We start from the raw sequence: 26,493 nt of genomic DNA, 5'->3' as shown, positions 1-26,493 counted from the left end.
TATTATTTTGGATTAATAGACTACTGTATGTTGAAGCTTTTTTATAGGTATTTAAAGGTAGAATTTTTTTTTTCTTTTTTCAAACCAGTGTTACAAATTTCAACCTCATTTTTATGCCCCACCAATATTATGGCCATGACATATAGTGTTTGTCATGTCTGTCTTCTGTCCTTCCAACTGTCTGTCACACTTTTTGATTAGCTTAGTTTTAAAGAAACTATTCAAGATATTTTTATGAAACTTCATATGCTTATACTTATTGATGAGAGCTATTCAAATACATCAACATTTTTTTTTACCTTTACCTTTCCTTTGACCTTGACTTCTTTTTCCTAACCTTGTCTTTAGCTCAGTTTCAAAGAAACTATTCAAAATATTTTTATCAAACTTCATATGCTGAAACATATACATGTAGATGAGAGCTATTCAACTGCATCAGTATTTTTGACCTTGACCTTTTCTGTGACCTTGATCTCACTTTTCTTAATTTTTGTGTTTAGTTCAGTTTAAAAGAAACTAATCAAATATTTTAATCAAATTTCACATGCTGATACATTTTGATAAGAGCTATTCAACTGCATCTCGAGAATTTTTCACTAATATGGAGACACTATCACTTGCTGGTGGTGGTCAGCAAATTTAGACCTATACTCGGGACTTAGGACCATTGAGCAGTAAGGGATCTTTTTCATGCCAGCACTCACTGCAACACGGGACCTCAGTTTATACGGTCTCATCCGAAGGACTGGTTTCGAGGTCCCGAAGTGGGATTCCAATTTTGTGCTTTTGAAATTTCATGCCTAAAAAGTGTGTTATTTGAAGTTTTTCATATTTTTTATTAACACAGAAAGATTGAATTAGTTGTGATATGCAAGATACTGATCAAATATGGCATTAAGAGTAGCGTTATTATTACTTTAGACATTTTGGTATGTAGGGATGTGGACTTTTTTTTTTTTTTTTACAGAAAATAGAAATAATGTAGTAAATGATTTGAAAATAATGTAAATTACATCCTTGATATAATATATAAGGTAGAGTTTGATTTACATTAAATAGAGTGGCAGTGAGACAACAGAAATGAATAGTGCAGTAAAACTTGTCTAATCTGGACACCACTGGTAAAAATTGGCCGGATTAGACAACATTCCAGATTTGAGAACATTTTCAACAATTAAATTAACCAAAAAGGACTAAAAGTTTACATCATATTAGGCAAGATTTTGGATTACACAACATCCGGATTAGACAAGTTTCACTGTACAAGAATTTCACCTTTGTCTTTGAAATTCCACCAAAGTGAGGATTTAGTTTAAACCTCTGCACTAAAAAGGGTAGGCAGGTCTGTTCATGTTGCATTGCTCATGAATCCTGGGTGGGGCATTCATGTACTATGGACATATTTCTAGTTAATATATTATAGATTTGAAAAAAAAATTCAAAATATGACTTTGATGGGACAATATTTACACTTTTGACATTTTTGGTTCTTTATATTATGGGATGTGAACAGAGTAAAGACCAGCAGAAGGCAGTGCAGAACATGATGTCAAACCAGCCCAACCAAATCACTGTCAGGGACATGCTTAACCTGACCAGGAAAATAACAAGGGCAGAGAACTGTCGAGAAGCGCGAGCCAAGAGATGGGAACAGGATATACTGTATGACGAACAAATAAAAGACGTCCTCATCTGGAAATGCTTCCATTCCCTCCTTGTGGAGAAAAGAATTGGACGACCAAGGAAATTTTACTTGTGTAAGATATTAAGATATTATTTATATGCATCTTAAGTAAAACTGTGATTTATAAATGTATATATATACTCCTTTTCATATATCCCATTATTTTTTGACAGTCAGTCCTACAGGAAGGAAGCCTCCTGTTGCTGAAGATGATGAGGAGGAAAATGTAGAAAAGATAACAGATATCACACTAACTCTGTTAATGAATGTAAGTGTGATATATACAAACTCACAGATATCACACTGACACTGTTAATGAATGTAAGTGTGATATATACAAACTCACAGATATCACACTGATGCTGTTAATGAATGTAAGTGTGATATATACAAACTCACACACAGATATCACACTGACTCTGTTAATGAATGTAAGTGTGAAATATACAAACTCACAGATATCACACTGACACTGTTAATGAATGTAAGTGTGAGATAAACAGACTCATACACAGATATCACACTGACTCTGTTAATGAATATGAGATATACAAACTCACACACAGATATCACACTGACTGTGTTAATGAATGTAAGTGTGAGATATATAAATCACACACAGATATCACACTGATGCTGTTAATGAATGCGAGTTACACTTAAAAACTTCGCATACAGGTAGATGTATCTAACACTAGCTATGTATGAAGTCTTGGCTCAGACTTTCAGAACAAATTCTTAGGTAGATATTAAACTGACAGATATATCACAAAGTTTGTTTAGGAACTGACACTTTTTTAGACACACAGACAATATCTCAGATTTTCCAGTAACTTTCTTAAGGCAAATAAAAAATATCTCAGACAGATATCACACTGACTTTGTTTAGGCACTTGGACAATATTGCAGACAGGTGTCATATTGACACTCTAGACACAGCATCTCAGACAGATATCACAAAGATTCTTATTAGACATGCAGACAATATCTCGGACAGATATCACACTAACATTGTTCATACATTGTTCAGACAGGCAGGCAATGTTTCAGACAGATATCTCACTGAAACTGTTTAGAAACAAAGAATGCCTCAGACAGATATCACTGACAATATTAAGACACACAGACAATAATGTAGACAGATATCATTCTGACCTTGCTAGACACAGAGACAATATCACACTGACAATTTTTAGCCACAAAATAATAATCTGAGACAGATATCACACTGACACTTCTTAGACACACAGACAGTATCTCAGACGTATATCAAACTGAGATTTATTGAGATGCACAGACTGACTTGGACAGATATGTCACTGACAATCTGTAGGCACAAAGGCAATATTTCAGATAGATATCACACTGACACTTTTTAGACATTTAGACACAATCACAGAAAGATATCACACTGACTTTATTAAGCACATAGGCAATATCTCATCCAGATATCACACTGGCTTTATTAAGCACATAGGCAATATCTCATCCAGATATTACACTGGCTTTATTAAGCACATAGGCAATATCTCAGACAGATATCACACTGACTTTATTAAGCACATAGGCAATATCTCAGACAGATATCACACTGGCACTTTTTGGACACACAGAGAATATGTTAGACATATAATATGCCGACTCTATTTCTGAAGATGAGAGGCACATGGATAATGATGCTGATAAGAACTTGTCTGTATATGAATGAATGTACAGGTGACTCTAGATCTCTCAAAGTTCTCTAAAGTTCGAGAGATAGAGAGGTTTAAGAGATCGAAAGGGGAAAGAAAATTGTAATTTTCAGGTTTGATCATTATAGTTCTATTGTCATGTTTACCGGAAATATTCATGTTGAAAACTCTTTCGTATTTACTGGTAATTCACTTGATTTCAAACAACAAAGATAGTTTAAGATATTAAATAAAAAAACTTTCAGTTTAAGTATTTATTTGTTTTAATTTCATTACTACGCTCAGATGGTATTTGGTGCAAATAGCACAAAAAGCACACTCAATCTCCCCCTAGTTCACTAGGTCCTACAACCAATTGCTTGGTATCTCTATTCAGTTATTGAGTTTTGAATTTTGTGAAATGGTTGCATTACAGTGATTGTGTAGAAACAGAAATAAAATAATTTATGAGAATTTTTTTAATGTACTAAATAAAATTCAAGAGATCAAGAGTAAAAACCGATGAAGTCTGTGTAAGGGGACCCAGGTCTTGGTTTGAGAGATAGAGAAATTTGAGAGATTGGGAATAAATTTGATTAGATACGTGTATTAGAGAGAAAAAAAGGGACCAGGATTAAACTTTAAGAGATCAAGAACTTCTAGAGATCGTAGCTCGAACCGTCAAGAGTCACCTGTATATGTGTAAACGGCACACCCAGACTCAGAGAAAGTTTGTGCAATCAGAAGTAATTCAAAAACCACATTTACCATATTCATACGAATGTGAATAATGGTATATTAAAATAAATTTAATTTCTTATGTATTTTACCATTATTGATATTCATGCAGGTACTGCTAATTTGAGAAGAAATGTATCATAGGACTTGTCTCATCAGTAAAGTTGGCAGTATTTCCAATTAGTTTCAAAACTTTATATTTCTTGCAGGCTTTAGATCTTGATTACGAAAAAGCTTTGATGAAGAGCAAGCAGATGGACATGAATGATCCCACAGTGAAGGAAGATATTGCTTTCTTGAAAAGGGTCACTCCCAGCATATTACCGACTAATACAGCTGAGAAACGAATCACTAATACAAATATCCAGAATGTATCTACTATATCAACACTAACTAAAACAGGACCTCCCAGGACCACAAGTCTGTCTACAGCAAGATCATCCTCATCTGAAAGTCGGAATATTCCATCAACATCCGCAGAGCAGAATTCACAAAGTCATAAAACTCCATCAACATCCACAGGGCAGGATTCACAAAGTCAGAAAACTCCATCAACATCCACAGGGCAGAATTCACAAAGTCAGGAAACTCCAACATCCGTGGGGCAGAATTTAGCATATGCACAAAACAAGCGACCAGACTTAGATCAGAATGTACAATCTTGTGTAACTAGTCAATATAATGTTATACGTCAACAGGATAAAACTTTGTCAGGTAACGGAAGGAAGAGGAAGGCAGAAGGAAGTAATAATGAGGAAGAACAGATTAAACAAAAGAAATCCAAAGAAACCTCATCTCTTTCTAATATAAACAAGGACACTGCTGAAAACGCAAGTGATGGCAGTAACAGTGCAAAAGATCCCACTAAATCACAGACAGTGAATAATTCTGTCACAGGTGGAGCCCCAGGAACAACATCAAACATAAAGCAGGCCACAATAAGCACAGAACAGAGACCTACATTAGCAACCAAGCCCTCTGCTATTCCAGCTGGAGCTAGAGTCATTAAACTTCCCCCTGGTGTCAAACTAAAACCAGGTGACAAAATACAAGACATTTTAGCAGCTCATAAAGCATCTATGTCTTCACCTACAGGACACAGTGTCCAAGGCTCACAGAATCAACCTACAGGACGCAGTGTCCAAGGCTCACAGAATCAACCTACAGGACATAGTGTCCAAGGCTCACAACAGAATCAACCTACAGGACACAGTGTCCAAGGCTCACAGAATCAACTTACAGGACACAGTGTCCAAGGCTCACAGAATCTACCCCAGACCCAGACCACAGCTGCGAGGGAAGCCACCAGTAGTACAACAGTAGCAGGGGGGTCTCAGACTCAGAAACAAAGTGTTGTGGTGATCAGGCCTCCTAGTGGAATACAGGACCCCAACAGGGTCAAGATCTTGCCTCCTGGAACTGTCACAACAAGTGCTTTCAAAAGCCTGCTATTACACAGGAAATATTTGATGAAAAAAGCTGATGAAGTGTACAGCCGACAGTTTTACAAGATTCGAGGTGAAGAACTCCAGAAGAGAATAACAGTGGAACTGGCCAAACAGTCTGGAGTAAAAGTCGAAGAAGATATTAGTGAGAGTGAATATAGAGCTGGAACATTAAGTGAAACACTGCATGCTACTGACAATTCTATAGTCAGTGATGTAGCAGCAAACCTACTGAAAAAATGTAACAAAACTAATGTTCATAAGGATGCTTTGGCAAGAGTGAGGAGAAGCAAGGAGTATAAAATGTTACAGAAGAGATTCGAAGCTCTGTTTGCCTGGCCTGCTCTGTTGTCCACAGTTTGTCCTGAAAATGTAGAAAATCCAGCACAGAATAAACCAACTAGTGTACAAAACACAAAGAAGAAAAATGTGTATCCAAAGGTCATAACGAAAAAGGGTACACCGTACACTGTTGTAGACAAAAGTGAGTTGAGTAAGGAACCAGTCAGGAGGAAAAAAGTCACGTAAGTTTGATATATATATACATCTACTTGTATTAAATGTATACATAAAATGGTAATCTCTTATTTTATACACCAAGTCCTTCATATCATAAATTTATTAGGTACCTTAAAAAAATTGTACCAAAAATATTGTTGCTTATGGTTCCAACATTTATTTTGTTGAATATTTAGTTAGTCCAACCAAGTGAAGTCTGAAAAATCAGGGGTTAGACTATTTCTCTCTACTGTATGTTAATATAGGAAGAAATCATATCCCTGTGTGAAAAGTAAATATACCTGGAGGAGAGTCGTTATGGACAGAGAAATTAAGAAAATTAAGAGAGAAGCCAGGCTGAAAAAACTGCAGGAAACATTGGAAAAGAAGCAAAGGGGAGGTAAATAGGAATTGTAAAAGAAATGTCTACCTTCTGTCTCATGTGTGACTTAGTCTACTATTTTTTGGATGAAAAGCATTTGCAAGAAATTTTTGGGTTTATGTAAACCAGTATCACATCAGTGTTTGAAACTCACCGTAAAATTAGCTAGACATGCAGGGCTTGACTGCTAGTAAAAGTTGTTAATTAACCCTGCCAAAGGTCTACTAGCCCAGAGAAAATAATTACCTTTTTTTAAAAATTTTTTTTAGTGATTATGTGACACTGAACCATATAAATTTATAATTAAATTGACGAGTTCTGGCACATGGTTTGTTGCACATTGCTACAATAGTATGATTGGTCATTTTAAGACAGATTTATCAATCTAAATTTTAATTACATATGTATTGGAAATATAAACACATCCAAGCGGGTGTTGCAAAATTTATGCATCTCGGCAGTCAGGTGAATGATCACAGATGCATAATTCATATACAGATTCATGATCACATGCGTAATTCATATACAGATTCACAATTACTACCTTTCTGTAGATAACACACATAAGTTAGCAGCAGGAGTGGGGGGGGGGGGGGGGGATACAGGTTCATAATTACAAGTACTACCTTGATAAAGATACCACACATAAGTGGGTGAGATAAAATTAATAATAATATAAATAATATATGATAACAAAAAAATTAATATAAAGTATTAATAACTGTAAGCATAAATACATTAACACACTCAAAAATAAGTGCAATCATCCACTTCAAACTGATTAGCACAATCCTTAATTAGTGCACTAGCATTTTAGCAGTTACATGTATTAGTTTTGATCATATATTAGAGTGTACATAAATTATCAGTTACACTACTTTTTTCTGCTAGAGTTTCAACCACAGAAGAAGACAAAGAGAATTGTCACCACCACAAGTACACGGAAGAGTCAACGAATGGCAGTGAAAAGAAGTTTGCCGCAACTGTCCGAGTCACATGAGGTTTCTGCCCCAAAACAACTGAAAAGGCTTGTAAGAAAGAAAAAACAAGGAAATAGTGAAAAAAAATCACAAGACGTCAAAAACAACAGCTTCCAGCTACTAGGGGATGCTGTTGTACCAGTAGCACTGATCAGCAACATCTCCTCCTCCATTGCAAATGGCAGTGTTCCCAGCAATAATGGGGATAACACCGTCTCAATTTCCCACCCATTCCCCATAGTTCAATCTATAAATAGCATTAGTGGACAGATATCTTCAACAGGTGGTGGATCTACCCTGGCAGTGAATGATGGATCTACAATAGCAACTTCTTTGCCACTACAAGAAGGAACTCTGCCTTTAGTGGCTATAACAGACATGCATATCCAGACCGTACCTTCAACAAATGGAGATGGTGAACCTCCGGTTGTTTTTGCTTTTTTGCCATCTGCAATGGGTGATGGTCAAGTAGAACAAATACAAGTTTCAGAAAGCATCGAGATGCAGGGAACAGCCCCCAGTATCAACGTGACTCAGGTTATCCCAGAAAGCGAACAGAAATAATCAGTCAAAAGACATCCAATAGTGTCTGTATACACCAACAAAGGAAACAAATAAATCTTAGTTGTAAAGTTCCAATTATTTAAAAACGTTTTAGTGTGAAGAAATCATGGATGGCTGACATACTCAAATAGTCTCACATTGTGACATTTTTTAAGCGATTCACATACATTTTCTAGTGATAGTTTTTATGCAAATTCTGTATGAATCTGCATAATCATTTCTTCAGGCCTATTATGCTATTTATTAAAAACTAAATTGTTCACTACATTTCTTATCCCACAGTTAAAGCTTTGTTAACATGAAAAAAAGACATTCTTTCCTAATACATTGTATTATACTCAGGAATTCATCAAGACTAATTAGTTTGACCTGTTTAGCAGGATGTATTTTGTGTGAGATAATATATGTGTCAAATACTATAAACATGGGCATATTGTGTTTACATTATGCATGCATACTTTGGTCAATTTGCTAGTTATGTTTTGGTTTCGAAATAAAAAAATGTTACACACTTTAAAGAAAAATCATTTATGAATGGGAAATATATGGTTAGGCCTTACAATTTTTTATATTTTTTTTTGTTGTTGCTGAAATTTACAGAGCAGAAAACTGAGTAACCCTTTCCTTTACTTTGTTTGAAGGTTAATATATCAAGATCTAAATAGTAAACCAGAAGTCTCTCTGATGAGATTTTAGCTCAACTGGTTAACTCTTATAATAAAGAAAGAAAAGTAGCACTTGTTGAAATCAAATCGAAACTTAAAAGTGCATTTTAAATTATTTTCACATACCAGTATTCATTTTGTTTTTGTCAATAGTTTAGTTTACTTGTCTTCCTTGTATCATTGAAATCACTTTGCTGCTCACAAAATTGTAAAGAAACAAAGTTTATTATGGGGGACTATTTTTTGTGGTGGAAGGATATTTAGAAGAAAATTCTTCAAATCTACACATTTGTTTGATTTAATTTCTTGGAACTTTTAAAAGCCCGACATATTTTTACTCAGAGAATTGTTAGCTCACCTTCTCCTCAAGAATCACTGGGCCAATTTTAACCAAAGTTGGCACAAAGCATCCTTGAGTAAAAGGGAGTTTAAATTATTAAAATGAAGGGCATAACCCCCTTACAAGGGGAGATAATCAAGAAAAGACAAAAATAGGGTGGGGTCATTAAAAAATCTTCTCAAGAACGACTGGGCCAGAAAAGCTGAAACTTATATGGAATACATATGCTTATATTGTAATTCTTATATGGATACATGCTGGGGTAGTGTAGATTCAAAATTGTTCAAATCATGACCCCCAGGGGTAGGGTGGGGCCACAATAGGGAATCTTAAGTTTTACATTGAAATATATAGGAAAAATCTTTAAAAATCTTCTTCTCAAGAAACACTAGGCCAGAAAAGCTGAAACTTATGTGGAAGCATCCTTGGAAAGTGTAGATTTTAAATTGTTCAAATCATGATCCCCAGGGTAGGGTGGGGCCATAATAAAGAATCCAAGTTGTATATTGAAATATATAGAAAAAATCTTTAAAAATCTTCTTCCTGAATTGTTCAAATCATGACCCCTGGGGGTAGGGTGGGGCCACAATAGGGAATCCAAGTTTTGCACTGAAATATATAGGAAAAAATCTTTTAAAAATCTTCTTCTCAAGAACCACTTGGCCAGAAAAGCTGACTTATGTGGAAGCTTTCTGAGGTAGTGTAGATTCTAAATTGTTCAAATCATGATCCCCGTGGTATGGTTGGTCCACAATACGTATTACAAGGGGGAAAATCTGGTTAAGAACAGCAGAGCCGAAATTAATCAGGTGAGCGTTGTGGACCATGGGCCTCTTGTTTTCATTATTATATGCTATGAACATAGGTTTCAATTAATATCTTTAGAACAAATTTTACACATTTACTCAACAGACTTTGCCAAAAAATGAAGATATATTTAGGAAGTCAAGATAAAACTTACATTATTTTTAACCCCAACTTTTTCTTTCACTATTTTGAATTACAAGATACATTCAACCAATCAGCATTGAAGTCATAAAAAGCCCCGTTTTAAATTCCTTCTGTTTAAGAACTTTACTGTGTTCTTTGAATTCGCCCTGGTTTAAACTCACCCACCTGTGAGTAGTGCGAGAATAAAATAGGGGCGAAAATTTCTTTGTATTTAGTATTTCTACCTTGTGTATCAAAGTTTTACTGAAATCAGACCAAAACTGTAAGAGGTGTAGCATTTTGAAAGAATTTCATGGAAAATCCTTATTGTAGTAATCATAGCAACACCATTTGTTGAAATCCAAAACTGGTAAAAAACAATTTGTATCTTTGTGTGGTTTTCTTGATATCAAGTTTTATCAAATCCTCCAAAACTGTAGGGGCTAAAACAGACATCTTACCTTCCCAGAAGCTCTTCAACTGGTACAGCTAAAACTTACTGGTACATGTTTATGGTTAAAATTAAGCATCACTCCAGCAGTTCAAGCATTTGTGCCATAGGTTGTCTTTTTCTACAAACTGAATGCTCTGCAACAAAGCCAATTGAAGTCTTTATACTACATTTGCCATTTTTGTATGAAATTCATCAGCTGATCCTGTGTTTGAGAAGACAGAGTCCCAACAGTTCAGTGCTCTGCCATCAAGCTTTAAGGTTCATCTGCTAGCCAAAGCTAGAATTGTGTATCTAAGACTGCCAGGTACCTTTGGTTTTGTGAAGATTGAGCCTATGGGTGATTCAATGTGCACGACCTAGTACAGTAAAACATGCTTATAACAAAATGCCAAGGACAGACGATTCTGCTTCGTTATAAATGTAATTTGTTTCATCTGTTAAGTTAACAATATATTTTAAAGCCACAGGGAATGAAAATCACTTTGCCATAAGCGTCACTTCATTAAAAGCATGTTTGCTATAAGCGTGTTTTACTGTAGTAAGTTATTATCACTTCCATTATATTTATTGTAAAGAAAATCTGTAAATAGTTAGAAATTTTTCAATCTTTTTTTTTTTATTTTTGAATCACAGCAGCTAAAAGTTTACAAAAGCATCAACAGTATTTGCCTAAAGTCTTAACATCAAATTAAGCCAAAAAACAAAATCATTAAGGGAACACTGTGAACAACCATTTAATATCAATAACACAGAATATAACTGATAATTACAGAGAAAAACACACAATTTTGTTCCTCCTTGAACTAAACTTTAATGTCCAACTTAAATATCTCTTAGGAGATAGTGAATAAAACATGATTTAAAAACATGCCTGATGATTCAAGTATGAAAAATGGTCAATAATGATGCACGATAAAAGTACATGTGAATGCAAACCTTTGAAAGTTTTAATACTGCTTGTAATATTTCATATAATTTTCTCATAATGCATTTTATTTATTATTCAACTGCTTATTACAATTCAAGAATAAAAAGCAAGAATAAAGAAAAAGTTCTAGATAGTTGTGATGGGAAAAAAAACATTTTATTGCTGAAAACTGCACTTTTAAGATTTGGCTAGTATGAGTAATGGTCAATGAAACGAAACTAATATGTGAGTTAAGAGAAGTAGAATCTGTGCTTCGTTTATCTGAAAAGATAATTTTTTGTGAGAAATGATGAAATTTAAACAGGCAATTTGTTTCCAAGTAGTGATAGCAGTATAAGTACATGTGTCTGCATGGTTAGAGTACAACGTTGATACAAAAGTAAATGCATGAATTACAAAAAGGGGAACAAAAAACAAAAAATTAATATCAACTAAACACATTAAAACAGAACTGAAAGTGGATTTTGGCCTATAAAAAAGCAGATGACATACACACACACTGTCTGTATAGAGAGGGAAATTACCAGGTCAGTCTCAATGGTTGAAGTTTATGCTTTTCGTTCATAATTGTTTTTTTTTTCCAATAAAGAAATGGAATGCTGATTTTTGACTTGGAAAAAAATATTTTTTTTTTCATTTTATTTTTACTACAGTTTACTTACTCTTGTATATTTTGTCTGCAAAATTTTTTGATATGAAAATCTAGGAAGATAAGAATTATGATGCTTTTCGCAAAATGAAGTGGAGTTTTCATCTTAAATACATATAAACACATATACAATACATAATTTGATAAAAAGAAACAATATTTGACTAATTCCAAAGTTCACACATTAAATACTTTCAAATCAACAAGAAACATAGCCTTAAAATGTTTACTACAATACACAAGAGTCCCATTTTATAAACAGATAAAGGAGAGAAGGAGATCATCTCTCTCTTGCTGGAAAATGATTCCTTCATCTCTCCATTCCAATGGAAGTTTTCAGACCAGCTGACAAAAAATGCATCAAATCTGCAAATATTTCCATTAAATATTGAGTCTTTACATCCTAATTGTGCCCTTTGCTAGTATCCTTCATTGGAAAATGTAATATTTTCATATTTATATTTTCTGCTAAGTATAGCGGCTGTAATGGCATGATCAGCTTGACCAAATCCCTAAAAAAGAAGAAAAATTCATTCAAAATGACAGTTAAATTAACAAAAATTCTTTTCAGAAAAAATACCAGTAATAACAAATGGACATGATTACTATGTAATTTTCTTTGCTATATCTTTATCTCAGCAACTCAGTAAATCTATTAATACATTAAAATTTTGTACGAATTTCATTCTTACTTTGTTCAATTAAGTTACATATCTGAAAAATACAGCTTCTAAGCAAGATTGCTAGTCTACACCCCAAAGATGCATCATGCTCAAAAAATTGTCTACAGTTGCTTGCAGTTACTTGGAAATGGATCTGCTCCAAAACCTTTACTCTGGACATTCGTCTGGATTATTATGTAAATGAGACACAGCACCCAAACCATGTTAGGTAGTCTGTATACCTAGATGCATCATCCACACAAGTTTGGTACAGTAGGCCTTAGTTATTTGGCTATGGAAATTTTTCCAAAAGCATAAATCTGGCCTCAATTACAAAAAAAGGTACATCCATGCAAATTTGGTAGGCAGGCCCTAGTTACTCAGAGATATTTTGTCCAACATGAACCTGAGCCTTTATTTGGAAGATTTAGGTCAGATGTATCCTATGTTAATGTATGATATATGTTCATGCATGTTTGGTACAGGTAGGACTTATTGACTTGAAAAAAGGACCTACATTGTAAACTTTAATTTGGCCACTTATTCTGAAAATACAAGACAGATGAAGCATCTGCAGTACGATACTTATTAAGTATCATCATGTACTAAGGGTACATCCCCTTATATTACAGTCAAACCTCATTATCTCAAACTCGAAGGGACCAAGAAAATACTTCCGAGATAACTGAGAATTCGAGATATTCAGGGTAAAATACTTAAGGAACAAGCATTCTGAGAGTATTGCATTAGCAATACTAGTCCCCTACCGGCAAGTGTAATCTGGTTCCCGTTAAAAATTGAAAATGCCATAATTCCGCCATAAATCACTGAAGAGGAACGAAATGCAAACTTGATCTTTAACTCATCAAGGTAAAGTCACATACCAAAAATCAGCTCAATATCTGCAAGCGTTTAAAAAATAATTGCGGAAAACCCTTAAAAATTGAAAAGGTCCTATTTCCGTCAAAAATCATTAAAGCGGAACGAAATGCAAACTTGATCTGTAACTAATCAAGATTCAGCTCAATATCTGCAAGCGTTTAGAAAAAAATGCGGAAAACCAAGTGAGACAGACTGACAGACAGACAGAGGGACAGACGGACGGACAGCTAGACAGACAGATGGACGGACAGATGGACAGACTCGGAGGAAACCTATAGTCCCCTCCGGTTTCACCAGTAGGGAACTAATAAGCAGATGGGACATCAAAATGACTTTGACATATCAATGGTTTTTGAGATATCCGTGTTCAAGATACCGAAGTTCAACTGTACTTTTAAAATAGGAAGAATAAAGCTCACTAAAATGAGACGGCTCCTTAATATGCAAACAGTACATAAAGTCAGGGGTCACCTAAACTCAAGATACTTAAAATAATAAAGAAAATTCCTTTTAAAAAACATTTTCAGTCTTTGAAACATATTTGAAAGGAAAGAAACTGAATTGTTAAATGAATGCTTACCCTGAAATAACCCCTATTTTTACTCCTTTTTTCAGATGTTTTTGCGAACAAGTGCATTTTGCAGGAATATGAATCTGACATGCCACATTGAGATTTTAGCCCATGATAGAGAATTTGATGAGCTTTCATTTGAAGGGTGTCTCAATGTTCAAAGAAATTTCAATATTAGGAGAGAATTTATGTGAGAAAACATTAAAATGGAAATAGATTTATAGTCAGTAGTGGACTATACATAATCAATTAATTTACAATAAACAAATGGTGACACACCTAGTACAATTTGAAAATCTACATGTTTAAAAGCCTCAACATGTGTATATTTAAGACATTACAGAGCAAGAATTTAAAACCCTTTGTATTTCCATACAGCATACAGCTCTGCTCTGCTATGTCATTGCTGTGTTTTCTGAATAAAATTGACTTTCAACCATTACGAGTTTCTTGAGAGTTATATACTATAGAGGTATGAAAGTAAACAAGAGATGTTTGTGAAACACTTACCCCCCCCCCCCCCCCCCCCCCCGACATACATTATAGGGTGCACAAGCCTTTATTATGGGCAGTATACATTATGGGAAGTGTACATGGAAATGAAATTGACCTTTTGAACTTAAAATCAATAGGGGTCATCTACTGGTACTATCTGAGTTGCATCAACCAGAAATAGTCTTCTACATCACATCTTTGGCAAAAGCATGTTTCTCATGATATATCAGTAATTAATTTGTTCAACCTTTGCAGAGATAATGAATGGAAAGTGGAAATAATTGGAATTTTTCTAAGTCCAAGGGGCATAACTCTGTCACAAATTGCTCGATTGTACCCAAAACAGAACCTGACCTAGAGTCTCTTATGATAAATCTGTATATCAAATTTCATTTCAGTATGTGAAACCTCTGCAAAGAAATTGAATGGAAACTGTTGGTGGACCAACAGACAGACTGACCGACCGACCAACAGCAGCAAAGCAGAGCAATATGCTCTCCCTTCTCCGAAGGGGGGCATAATAACACAATTTTTAAAGAAGTTAATTTTTGACAACTACAACACCTTCCTCTTGTAGTCAATGCAGTCTGACAGAATGCAAAGCAATGAGCAGGATTGATTTTGTGTGTGCATTTATGAAGGATCATTAAGGAAATTTTGTTTTGACTTTATTTTCCTATTTCCTGTATAATTGAAGATTTTCAATAATTGAAGGACCTTTGTGTGACTTTTACAATGCCTAATGATGCTGTACGCCTCTTCTAAAAGAAATTTCCAGGAAATACCAGTTTGGTAATTTTTGTATATTTTTCTTTTAACAACACAAGGATTTTTATCATCTGATATCTATTCAAAAACCTCAGCAATGTATGCTGATTTTTGGTCTAAAAAAATCTAATGGTAGTTTTGGTACTATGATTATGATTAGGAATATCTTGAAAACTTATCAATGGGTAAGGTAGGTTGTAAGGTATGTTGTGTCTGACCTTAAAATAAGTTTTACCAGTATTTGTTACAGCTTGAAGGAACTTTGACTACACATTTAGTGATCATGACTTGGCATAGACTTTGATAAATGCATAAAAAGTATAAATATCTACCTGAGAATATCCATAAATCTGCAGTTTTTTCTTGACTGGGTCGTGTTCTATTCGACCTCCCCCTACACACTCGCAGTCCAAACCTTTACTCTCTATGTCTGGGCACACCTCGTCATAAACATCAGCTACAACAAAAAAAAGGGAATGGCTTTAAAGCAAGGTAACACATCTAGAAAAAGCACCTGAAAAATGACTAATAGCTTTTTATACACATTTAGACAGTACATTTTTGATAACAGGCCTTAACATATTGATCAGTGTGTTGATAAAATAACTTAAACATTCATTCTAGATGTACATGAACTGACTACGGAATCGATACATGAGATTTTCAAATGATACATGTATATATATCAAAATGATTAATATATTTTTTTTTAATATACCTGCACCCTTGAACCAAAACTGCTACACATACATCTATGGACACTAAACTTTTATATGCTTGACCTTGAGATGAAATTGTTCGAAATACAATTACTGGTATAGTACACAGGGGAATTTCAATACACAAAATAATAACCTATATTGACTTTACATTTTGATTTATTCCAATATTTCTTATAAGCAAGGTATCGTCACAGGAGAAGGAATAAAAAATACTGTGCACTCACTGATTTCCTGTCTTTATCAATAGGTTAGTGTCAGTAGATACAACTAATTGATTCCAGACAATAAACATTTTAGTCTGATGGAAGCCTACATCAATTTTTGACATTTTTTCTTGGTTTCAGACCCAGTAGGACATGATGCTCTGCAGGGGCAGATAACAATAGGAGAATCCTAAATTGACCTACAGCACTGCATAAATCATCAAAGAATGTGATAGTAGTCTGCAGATACACCAAAAACTTAACAGCTCCACCAAAACACCACCAGTCTCCTACTGCAGCTTACACATTTCCCCAAAATTTAATTAATTTCCAGCATCTTTTCACAATATTTGGCAGAAAAAAATCTCAAGATTTACAGACTGATCACTCTCCCTTATCTTGTCCAAATGCTCTCTGTGGTATCAAAAAAAGAATGAATGAAATTGATTCACTGCTGATAAACTGATCTGCAATAACCTTACTGCAAAGAAAAATCATTTTAAATGTGTTATAGATGGTTATAGAATTCATCCCTCAGTTAATGAAGTTCCTAGTGAAGGCTATAAAACTCAAATTTATAGCTCTAATAAATTTGTCCCGGTTAATGGTTCTTGTTCTTGCTGGGAGATTTCCATGTGACTCTGAAAAACAACACAATTATCACCCCTGTTCCCTACAGATTTGTCTCCCATGGTCATCTGCAACCTTAATGACATTTTTGAATAAATCTTGTGCAAAATGAAAAAAACCTTCTAAACAATCAGAATGAAAGGGAAAAACCCACACATGTAAAACCAATAACATTTAAATACTGTAATCGGTCACTATTTTATAGAACCAATAGTCTAAGAATATTTCCAGTTTCATATGCAGTAACAGATTTAAGCCCGAAGTTCAGCTAAATACATTTTCTTAATTTTTTTTAAAACTCTATTATCAAAAAGCATCTTTCTTAGCACTAAGGTTGAACAATCCCTATTTATACCAAAAAAAAAACTCCTTCCAGGAACCCACCAGGTGCATCTGCCAGTCAATCTTGAAACTCTTTACAATCTGTTAGATATCTCGACATATTTAAGTGGCATTTCATTGATAAATCCTGTCCTGATGCTAAAGTTTGACTTTTCCTTCATTCCAAAGCCTCATCAATTACCACCAGTCAATTCAAATCCAGATCAGAGTCAAGGAAACTGTTCTGAAGTTCAAGCACATGTGTGAAAATTCATCAATTGTAGAAAAAAAAAACATGTTGAGCCATGTGTACATAGTTTTCATTTCATGTTCAAAAGTTCTGTAAAACCAAAGGATGTCTAGGGAGTGAGATGCTGAAATATATATACTGTTTGAACTATATTCCTTTTTTTGATTTAGTTTTTTTGGCTTCTCAGCAGAAAACTAACAAATCAGTGGTGCTTTGCATGTATCAATTCCTTTCTAGAAAAAAATGATGGCTTTAAAATTGGAAAAAAGAAAAAAAATATATCAATATAGAAAAAATGACCAACAGAAATTGTTACATGTATTTTAAAAGACTGCAAAGTATATTTTGTAGTGATCAAGCACAAACTCGATAGACCCCTTATCCCAGACTGTCCTTAAACCTTTAAGGGCATCTGCTCCAAACAATTTTTTTTTTTCAAATTCATGAAAATAACAGCTAAATCTATGTTTCTATAAGTAAAATGAATAAGTTTAGCCATATAAAGTTTCATTTCTCAATAATATTCTATAAAGTGATTAAAAATTGTAGATTCATTAGAGTGATGGCAAAAAGAAAGAACTTTGAACTCATAGAAAGTCTACAATTTCTCAATATATTAGAGATTTGATTGAAAATGGAATCAAAGTCATAGGTCATAGGGTCAAGATCAGAAAATTATAGCAAAGTTGTTTAGCTCCCACTAATATGTATCAGTGTTAGAGTTGTAATAAAAATATCTTTAATAATTGCTTTGAAACTGAGCTAAACACAAAATAAGCAACAGTGAGGTCAAGGCCACTGGGAAGGTCAAGGTCACAAAGTAATGACACAGTTGAATAGCTCTTATAAATTTGTACCTTTCTATAAAGTTTGATGAAAATATCAGTATTTGTCTCTTTGAAATAGAGTAAATAAATGCAAAATAAAGAATTAAGAGGTCAAGGTCATATGAATGACAAGGTCAGAATATCATGACACAGTTAAATATATATATATATATATATATATATATATATATATATATATATACATTTGCAATTGTTTTCTTTTATATAACACTATTTAAAACAACACGTATCTATATCCGTATAAACACCGGTTCCTTGCGTCATAAACGTTCGACGTAATTTCTCAGTGACGTCATAAAGGGTCATCGCGCAATCAATAGATCAAACTCGTGCCATTGAGTTTGAAAAAATAAAACATTTCACGCGTTAAAGGTTATAATCAGACTAATATATAATATGAATAAGTCACAAATGTAAATATAAGTAATAAGGTATCATTTTAAAACATCTATCGGGATATAAATATGGGTTTACGAGATTAAATTTAACATAAAGCCCTTCGGGCTTTATGAAATTTGATCTCGTGATCAACCCGTATTTATATCCCAATAGATGTTTAAAAATGATACCTTATTTCTTAAATATTACATTAGTAAAACACAAAATAGGGAAGTTAGATGAAGGTCAGAGGGAAGGTCAAGGTCAGAAAAATATGTCACAGTTGAAATACTCTCACCATATGCATTTTTGTTAACATATCTTGAACAGTTTCTTTGAAACTGAGCTAAACACAAAGTGTGATGGACGAACAGACAGAAGGATGGAACACAGACATGATATGCCCAATTTGTCCAATCTTTCAGTCAGCAAAAAGTCTAGGTAGCAATAAAAAAAGGATGTACCAAAAATATTCAAATGGTTTTATTTTACAAATAACTGAAGTTTTGTCATACTGAAATTTGTTGCAATATAGGCTGTCTTAATTAAACTGTACTTTGAAAAGCAAGCAGTACAAAAATAGAATATACTAATAAGCTATTATTAAGTTTCTCATGCTATCTAGATATAACATTTTACCACATATATACAAGTAAAAGTTATCAATATCAGATATTTAACCTCATAATATATCAGTATAAAACATTAATACCTATGAGATGCGACTGTGGGAAATTGAAAAGCTACTTGAATATAGATAACAGATGGCCAAAGATCATTAGAGGAATATGGAGTAGCTAACAGATATATTACATGATAATGTGTATGTGTAATTATTGCCTGCCACCTTAATGAAGAGAATCTTATGCCAATATATATGCTGAGGAATGTTGTATTCTTACAAACTACACACACAATGCATTTTCTACATTGTTAGTGGCGGCCACACTCAGGTTTCTTCTGGTAGACTCAAAGTCACAATGTAGATAACCTCTTGGCACTCAGTGATTGGAAATGGACACTATTACAAAACCAATACATGATTGAAGGCAAGATATAAAGGAATTTGCATCCTCTCTACTGATGAGAAAACACAGTCCAGTTTATTAATATTACAATCACAGTCTAGGAGGACACATAGAAAACACCATATTGTCAGCGTCTGTATCATGATGTCGTTCAACAAAGAAATTTGCCACTTTGAACAATAAGCTTCATCCAACCAGAAAGCACTAACATTTTTCTACACCATTATTTAATATAAAAATTACATTTTACAACTTAAATTCAATCTTATAATTAATCAAATTTTCCATTTCCTGTAAATGCTTCTGGTTAGAATATTGGTTTAAAATCCTCTTGCTGGTTCATGCCTAAAAACTTATGTCAGACCTAACAATTTATGTTTCTTTTGTTAAGTCTAATGAATGCATATGTAAATTCCCCCCCCCCCCCCCCAAAAATATTTTTCCAGAGTTTACTTAACATTACTGACTAAAATACCATACATGTTTTCAAAACCGAAAAAATCATTCAAAGAATAATTAGAACCAGTCATGACTTTGGACCCTTGATTGAAATATTTAAAAAGCATCAATATTTCTTCGAGACAAAATGCAAGTTTGGTCTCAATAAAGCCTTCCAAGGGTTGTATTCACTCTTAGAAATATTGGCAATTAAGTTCTGCTAGAACCAATTTCTGCCTAGGATAAGCAATCAATGTGGTTGTTAAAGATTTAGAAAGATCCTCAATATTAGAAAATGTGACCAATGCCCTGTGAGATTCTATGAAACAGCTACAACTAGGCTTGCTCTACTCTTGATTTTCTTCGAGAGTAAAGCTGTTCACACTTTAAATGAACCTGTTGTTTTTTGAGCGTATATATCAACGCCCTTTACTTCCACTCCATTCAGGAAATTACTTCTGAACAAAAGTCTACAATCTTATCTGTATAGTGTTCTGTGTATCTACCTATACAAATTTTGTCTGTGCAGCAATTCCATTGAGGACACACTGTACTCTGCTTCTCAGTGGAAACAAGACTTATCTGAACAGACACACCACGTACTGTTACAAGCCAAACACGTGTAATGACAGACACCGTACAATTCTATTTATCTTGTGCCTGATCCACAAAAAAACTCGCATGAGGGAAATAAGGGTTATTATTATGTATATCCTTTACCAAAAAACATCTTAAAAGATTGAATTTAATGGCATTATACATACTAGTCCTAGAACAGGGAGAGGCATAAACTTATAATGTTTGGGTTCAATTACTTCATACTAATTTCTGCTGGATCTTAACCTAAAAAAATATATGACAATAGATTTTTCTCTCAGTCATTATTGCAATGTATGTCTATTACAATTCTAAAATTTCTGATGCTTCATTATGTTATGAGGTCAAAATTTCCATACTTCCAAGAAACAGCTGGTGAAACTAGCTATCAGTGTCTAGTGCAGTACCCCCACCTGATGCCCCCAAAACTTTCTCCTCCAGGAAGCAATTAATCTCAATCTCTAGTATTATCATTTTTTTATCAAATATTGTGCCTCCTGAAATGTTGCAACATATAACACAGCCACATATTTTTAGAACAATATTACACAAAATACATGACATGGGTATAAATAGTGGTTAACCATATATAATGGTACCTTTGATAAAGAAATGGAAAGACAGAGTATAACCATGTATTCCAACAATGCTGTTATGCAACAATGCTATCCTCCCTGACCTAACATTATAACTGGGAGGCGAGGCACAGTTTGTGAATCACTTTCAGCAATGTCTATGCTTGAGCATGAGGTAAAAGTCAGGCTGTTTTTCCCTATCCCTAACTCATCCTTAATATCACTGCTATGTTAAACATCTACTCAATCACAAAGAAACATGGCAAATAATATTATTCAAGTCAGTCTGCATGGTTATATGTTCTTTAATGTTCTTACTGATAATTGTTTTTGCACGATCTACTAAAACATGTACCAGCTTTGGAACTGAAAAAAAAATAAAATTATTACAACTCATTTCATCTTGCACGCTTTTAAGATGTCAATTTTCATTTTTTTTTTAACAAGCATTTATTCATATATAACAGTTTCTTCATTTTCATAAACATGTCCTTTCCACTTAATGTGGAAAACTTATCATGATTCAGTGCCAAATGAGTCAATTTTCTCTCTTTTAGCTCTTGTGACAAATGTAGTTATTGATGATTGATTATCCCCTATGAATGAATGGGAAATGGCTGCCAAATTGAACCTTACTTTTCAGGATGAAGTTTTTGTCCATGAATAATAAATGGAACTCCAGGGATTTTCTCTTTGAAGTTTACCAAAAATAAGCACTAAACAGAAATACAAAAAATCCCAAGTACTGCAAAAAGTGCTGCAGGACCATAAGGTATTTTTCTTCCAAAAGAGGTGAATCATTCAGTATTGTGTTTTTAGGACTAGCTTTAACCAGGTCCTGAAGAGTACATAGGCTGATTTTTTTTTTCCCCAAAAGTTTGTTTGGGGTCAGTATAGTAAACATAGCTGTGTGAATGAAACTGTGAAATACCTGGTACCCATTAACAAATCTAAAAATTTAATCTTTTAAAATATGTGTTCATGTATACAGACATCAATTTTTTGGACTGTCATGTCTAACTGAAACTCTGATGTGAATAGGGTAAAGTAAAAAATTGAGTTAATTATTTCAATGAACTGTTAAATGTTCACTTCTGAAGGTACCTAAAGTTTCCAAGTCTTTTGCATATTTATCTCTCTATAAGTGGTTGTGCAAAATTCAATCTGACTACAAGATGTCTAAGTCTGAGGATGTATTTCAAGACAGTTTATTACTCAAAATGAAAGAAATACACTTTGAATGCATACATTTCGAAGTTAAAATCTTTAATGCCACATTTATATTTCATTATATTCCTTCTTGGTTTTATATCATCAATATTCATGTGTACATAACTCTTTGCTTCAGAGTATTTTAAATTTCACAGCTGATGCACCGATCTTGTAAAATGGGGGGGGGGGGGGGGGGGAGGGGTTCAAATGGGTCCAGATCCAGTTAATATGTAGAATATGATTATAAATATATGTGCTGGTTCACAAATAAAGTTCAACCTCCAGTTTGCATAAATTTATCCTTACAAAAAGTACACCTATTTCTTTTTTATTTATTTATATCTGTCAGAAAATTCCTCAGTTCTCCTCATTTCTTGTTGCGGTCTGAGGGAGGAAGTTGCAATTTTTGGTGTCACAGACTGAGGTTGATTCTCCTCCTACGGCACTTAACTCAATATACTCAGGCCAAAATAAACTCATATAAATATTCTCGGTAAACTTAAACCAGAATAGCTATTATTGAGATTACCTGTTGTATAGGAACTCTTTGGTATTGGAAACATGCAAAGTGTAGGGGTTGGAGAGTGGAAACAAGGATAGACACATTTTGGTGCAAGATCTTGGAACAGTTCATTGAAGCCTGAGATGAAAGCTTGGATTAAAAGTTAATGAGTTTAGAATAAGCATAACTTAAATGTCATTTGTTGATATAATAGAAAATCCCAATTGGTTCTATTTTGGCACTTTTTTTCCCAGTTGAATCAGTATGGGAACCATTCCCATTGGGCTGAAAAAAATCTCTGATTATAGGGAGTGTTGGCAAACAATAAAGCATTGATCATTCTGACAAAAATGCAAGGATGAAGTGTGAGTGTTGAATAAGGCACCTCTCTAAAACTGTACCCAAAAATTTGACAAGATTTGGATTTATTAAAAAACTTTTACAAAAAAGAGTGCATTCAAGGGAAGCTACTCTAAATAGTGCCATTAAAAACTATTGACTGTGCATTCATATTATTTCACAATAACAACATCGCTAAAGATGAGCTAATTTAACCCAAAATAACAAATGCAGTGTGACTGTGGATGATTGAAAATTGAAGGTCATGTTAAGCTAGGTTAACTTGACCCAGATTAACTTAACTAGACAAGGTCGCAGTTGACCCAGGATGAAATTGCAGTATGAAGGCAACCTAGATTAAATATTGTGAATTAAGATAATCAAGGTTAAGGTGACCCAGATTAACCTAGTCCTGTATGGACTGACCCTATTGTGGACTTCTGAGCCTGCCAATTAATGATTAAGAATCCAGGTTAGGAACTCCAAGTTGCCAGGATAGATATCAGGCCATCCCATAAAAAATATAATAGGACACATCTCTGTTGTAAATAATTCCACTTAAATCCAAATCAACACTGTACAAATAATACCCCCTATCATTGCATTATAAATATGCTACAATGATCAGAGTAATAAAAATCAATCTGGAAACCAGATGGTCATTTCAGATTTAATGTCATCAAGTTACTCAGATAAAAGCTAGATGGAAATGGTTATCTAAATGATACCAGTCAGTGATCAAGCTAGGCTATTCTCTAGTAACTGAGGTCCACAACTCAAAGTTGGAATATTTAAACTGGACATGAACATATTCAACTTTTTTGAAAAGGTTAACAAAAAGCCACTATCATATATCCTGCCCCAGAAAGACTAAAGAGCTATGACTTCTTAGACAATATATAAGCCATCTGGATCATCCAATGACAAAGTTATGATTATATTTTTATACATAACAAAATTAATATTTAAAAAAGGAGGATCCTGTTCTCAAAAATCCCTTTTTTAATCCTTTCTTTTTTTTTTTTTTTAATTTACAATACATTGGAGAAAGTAGTTCAAGATGATGCAAACTCCTGCAGGAAAGCTTTTGCCATGCAAATGCTTGCTGATAATGTACCAAACTTGACTTTCCCTAAACCTCCCTGTTCCACTTTTTTTTTAAAGAAACCTTACTCCTTCCATCTCACTGACACTGCAACAAGTATTACTTCTTATTAACTCAGCAGTAGTCATAAGGACTCATTTTTAGAACTGTGCATGGTTCCCCCCATACTACCCTGAGGCAATCTCTACATTGTGCACGCCATGTCCAATTATCAGAGTGTACATCTAACGGTAACAAGGCGAGCAGCATCATCACTTACCGTGATAGTCACATCTGCCGTACCCTCTCACAATGTGTTTGAATACCCGATCCCCAGAGGGATCGTGCACCTTAATTAACACATATTTGAATTTTCCACTTTTGTCTATATCGACATCAGGAACAGTCATTAGCTTGGCATTCTTGTAGGCTTCTGGTGAAGCTATCGCCGTAGCAGGCACCGACATTTGGACGGACAGGTGAAAAAATGTCAAAGCGGAAAAGAATTTGAACGTTTGTACACCGAATCACTCGACTTAAAGTAGTCCTGAATGTTTGAAGAAAATACAAGCAGCGAATCTTTTATCGACGGACTCTCAAGAGCTCTATGAGTTTAGTGAAGTCACTTTCGGTAGCATGTGAGCTGTGCGTAAGACAGGTGTTTCCCTGCCGCGCTCCGCGTTTTGATTGGTTGACCTTGGAAGAGGGAATTCCGAATGGCACTTCCTACGAAAGCCAAGAAGAGACATGAGAGGAAAAGAGAGGGGAAAATCGACAATGTTTTTATCTTTGATAAAAGGACAAAAAACTTCATGGGATTAATACATAAATCTCAGATCTAGGCCTAGGTCATTTTTCATGTATCGTCAAATTGAATCAAATGCTTCTCTTATTGCGTTTAGTAAGGACTTCAGCGAATGTAAACAAGATGGCATGAACTGCTTAATGAGTTTGTATCCTTTAACAAATCGAATCATATAATAAAACATAATTGCTGTTTTTTCGTCAATACGATGATTTAGTCACCTTCGAAGTACAATATTCACTTCGCCCTTCGGGCTTGGTGAATATTGTACTCCTCAGGTGGCTAAATCATCGCATTGACCTCAAAACAGCAATAATTATATATTATTCAATTAGCATACAACTAGTTTTCATTGTGGTCCTGCATCAAAACATATTTACAATCATATATAGGCATATGAAATTAGCATCTAAATATAAACAGGATATTAAAAAATGTTAGATTATCTCGTTTTAAATACACTGTACCATGTCTATATCTCGAGATATCATGTCGTTCGAACGAAATATATAGAGAATATTCAATGTTTTGTAGTTGGATATGGAATTTATTCACGAGTGAGGCAGGATTTTTTAAATATATATTTTCACGAGCACGATTAATTAAAAATATTAATAAAAATCCTGCCTCACGATTGTGAGATTGTGAGGATGGTTAACTGATAAGAGGTCAGGAAGTATTTGTTATAAAATTCTTCATGAAGGGAAGGTCAATCTCAAGTTTTGCCGCAATTTTAATATTCTGCCACACTGTGACAGAATATCTTTGATATTCTTTCACACTGTGACAGAATACTGGGTATCACTTTCATTCAATAAGTACAGTTTTTCACTGTTACATCCCATATTTATTTTGCTTATCAAATGCGTTGAAAGCGAAGGCGTTCAAAACACCTTAACAAGTAGGGGGGTCTAACCGTTAAAGTGCATTTTATTTTGACCTCACAAACCTTGAGCGCGCCGTACAAGTGCAACGTCATCAGTGAAAATCAAAATTTACGCTCACATTGAATAGAAGCTGTTGCAATGGCTCTTCCATTAATTGTAACTTACCCGAAGGATAATACAGGGATTTTGAAATATAAATCACATTTGTGGTCAAAGCAAACTAAAGCGCGTTACTCAGTTTGTTTGCACACACCGTTGCCATGGTTGCAGTTATGAGACTACCTTTTTCAAAAGATAATGATTCAATGCCTATCTCATTCGCACGTCATAATATATCGTTCACACGACATAATATGTCATTCGTACGAG

General features: G+C 34.2%; 3 protein-coding genes across 3 annotated transcripts in view; 1 reads left to right on the top strand and 2 right to left on the bottom strand.

The window, feature by feature from the left end:
- The window catches only part of LOC133196103 (uncharacterized), a 29,650-nt gene extending 21,689 nt beyond the window's left edge, over positions 1–7,961 (top strand). Inside the window, exons 19-23 of the mRNA XM_061332042.1 lie at positions 1,514–1,757; positions 1,858–1,952; positions 4,302–6,061; positions 6,302–6,435; positions 7,309–7,961. Coding sequence (XP_061188026.1) covers positions 1,514–1,757; positions 1,858–1,952; positions 4,302–6,061; positions 6,302–6,435; positions 7,309–7,961 — 2,886 coding nt within the window. The remainder of the gene's footprint in view (positions 1–1,513; positions 1,758–1,857; positions 1,953–4,301; positions 6,062–6,301; positions 6,436–7,308) is intronic.
- Positions 1–26,493, bottom strand: part of LOC133197094 (uncharacterized) — a 138,019-nt gene that overhangs the window by 93,193 nt on the left and 18,333 nt on the right. The window lies entirely within an intron of this gene.
- Positions 10,946–25,062, bottom strand: LOC133197090 (14 kDa phosphohistidine phosphatase-like). The gene is made up of 3 exons (XM_061332928.1): positions 24,713–25,062; positions 15,638–15,762; positions 10,946–12,439 (listed from the first exon to the last, which is right to left on the bottom strand). The coding sequence occupies exons 1-3, from the start codon at positions 24,897–24,899 to the stop codon at positions 12,347–12,349; spliced, it is 405 nt and encodes a 134-aa protein (XP_061188912.1). The 5' UTR covers positions 24,900–25,062; the 3' UTR covers positions 10,946–12,346.

The sequence above is a fragment of the Saccostrea echinata genome, unplaced genomic scaffold (genome assembly GCF_033153115.1).
Source record: "Saccostrea echinata isolate AGI-Se365-2 ecotype Australia unplaced genomic scaffold, CSIRO_AGI_Sech_v1 ptg000030l, whole genome shotgun sequence".
In the NCBI taxonomy this organism is placed as follows: Eukaryota; Metazoa; Mollusca; class Bivalvia; order Ostreida; family Ostreidae; genus Saccostrea; species Saccostrea echinata.
The sequence above is the reverse complement of the archived record's forward strand: the minus strand, read 5'-3'. Positions and strand labels throughout refer to the sequence as shown.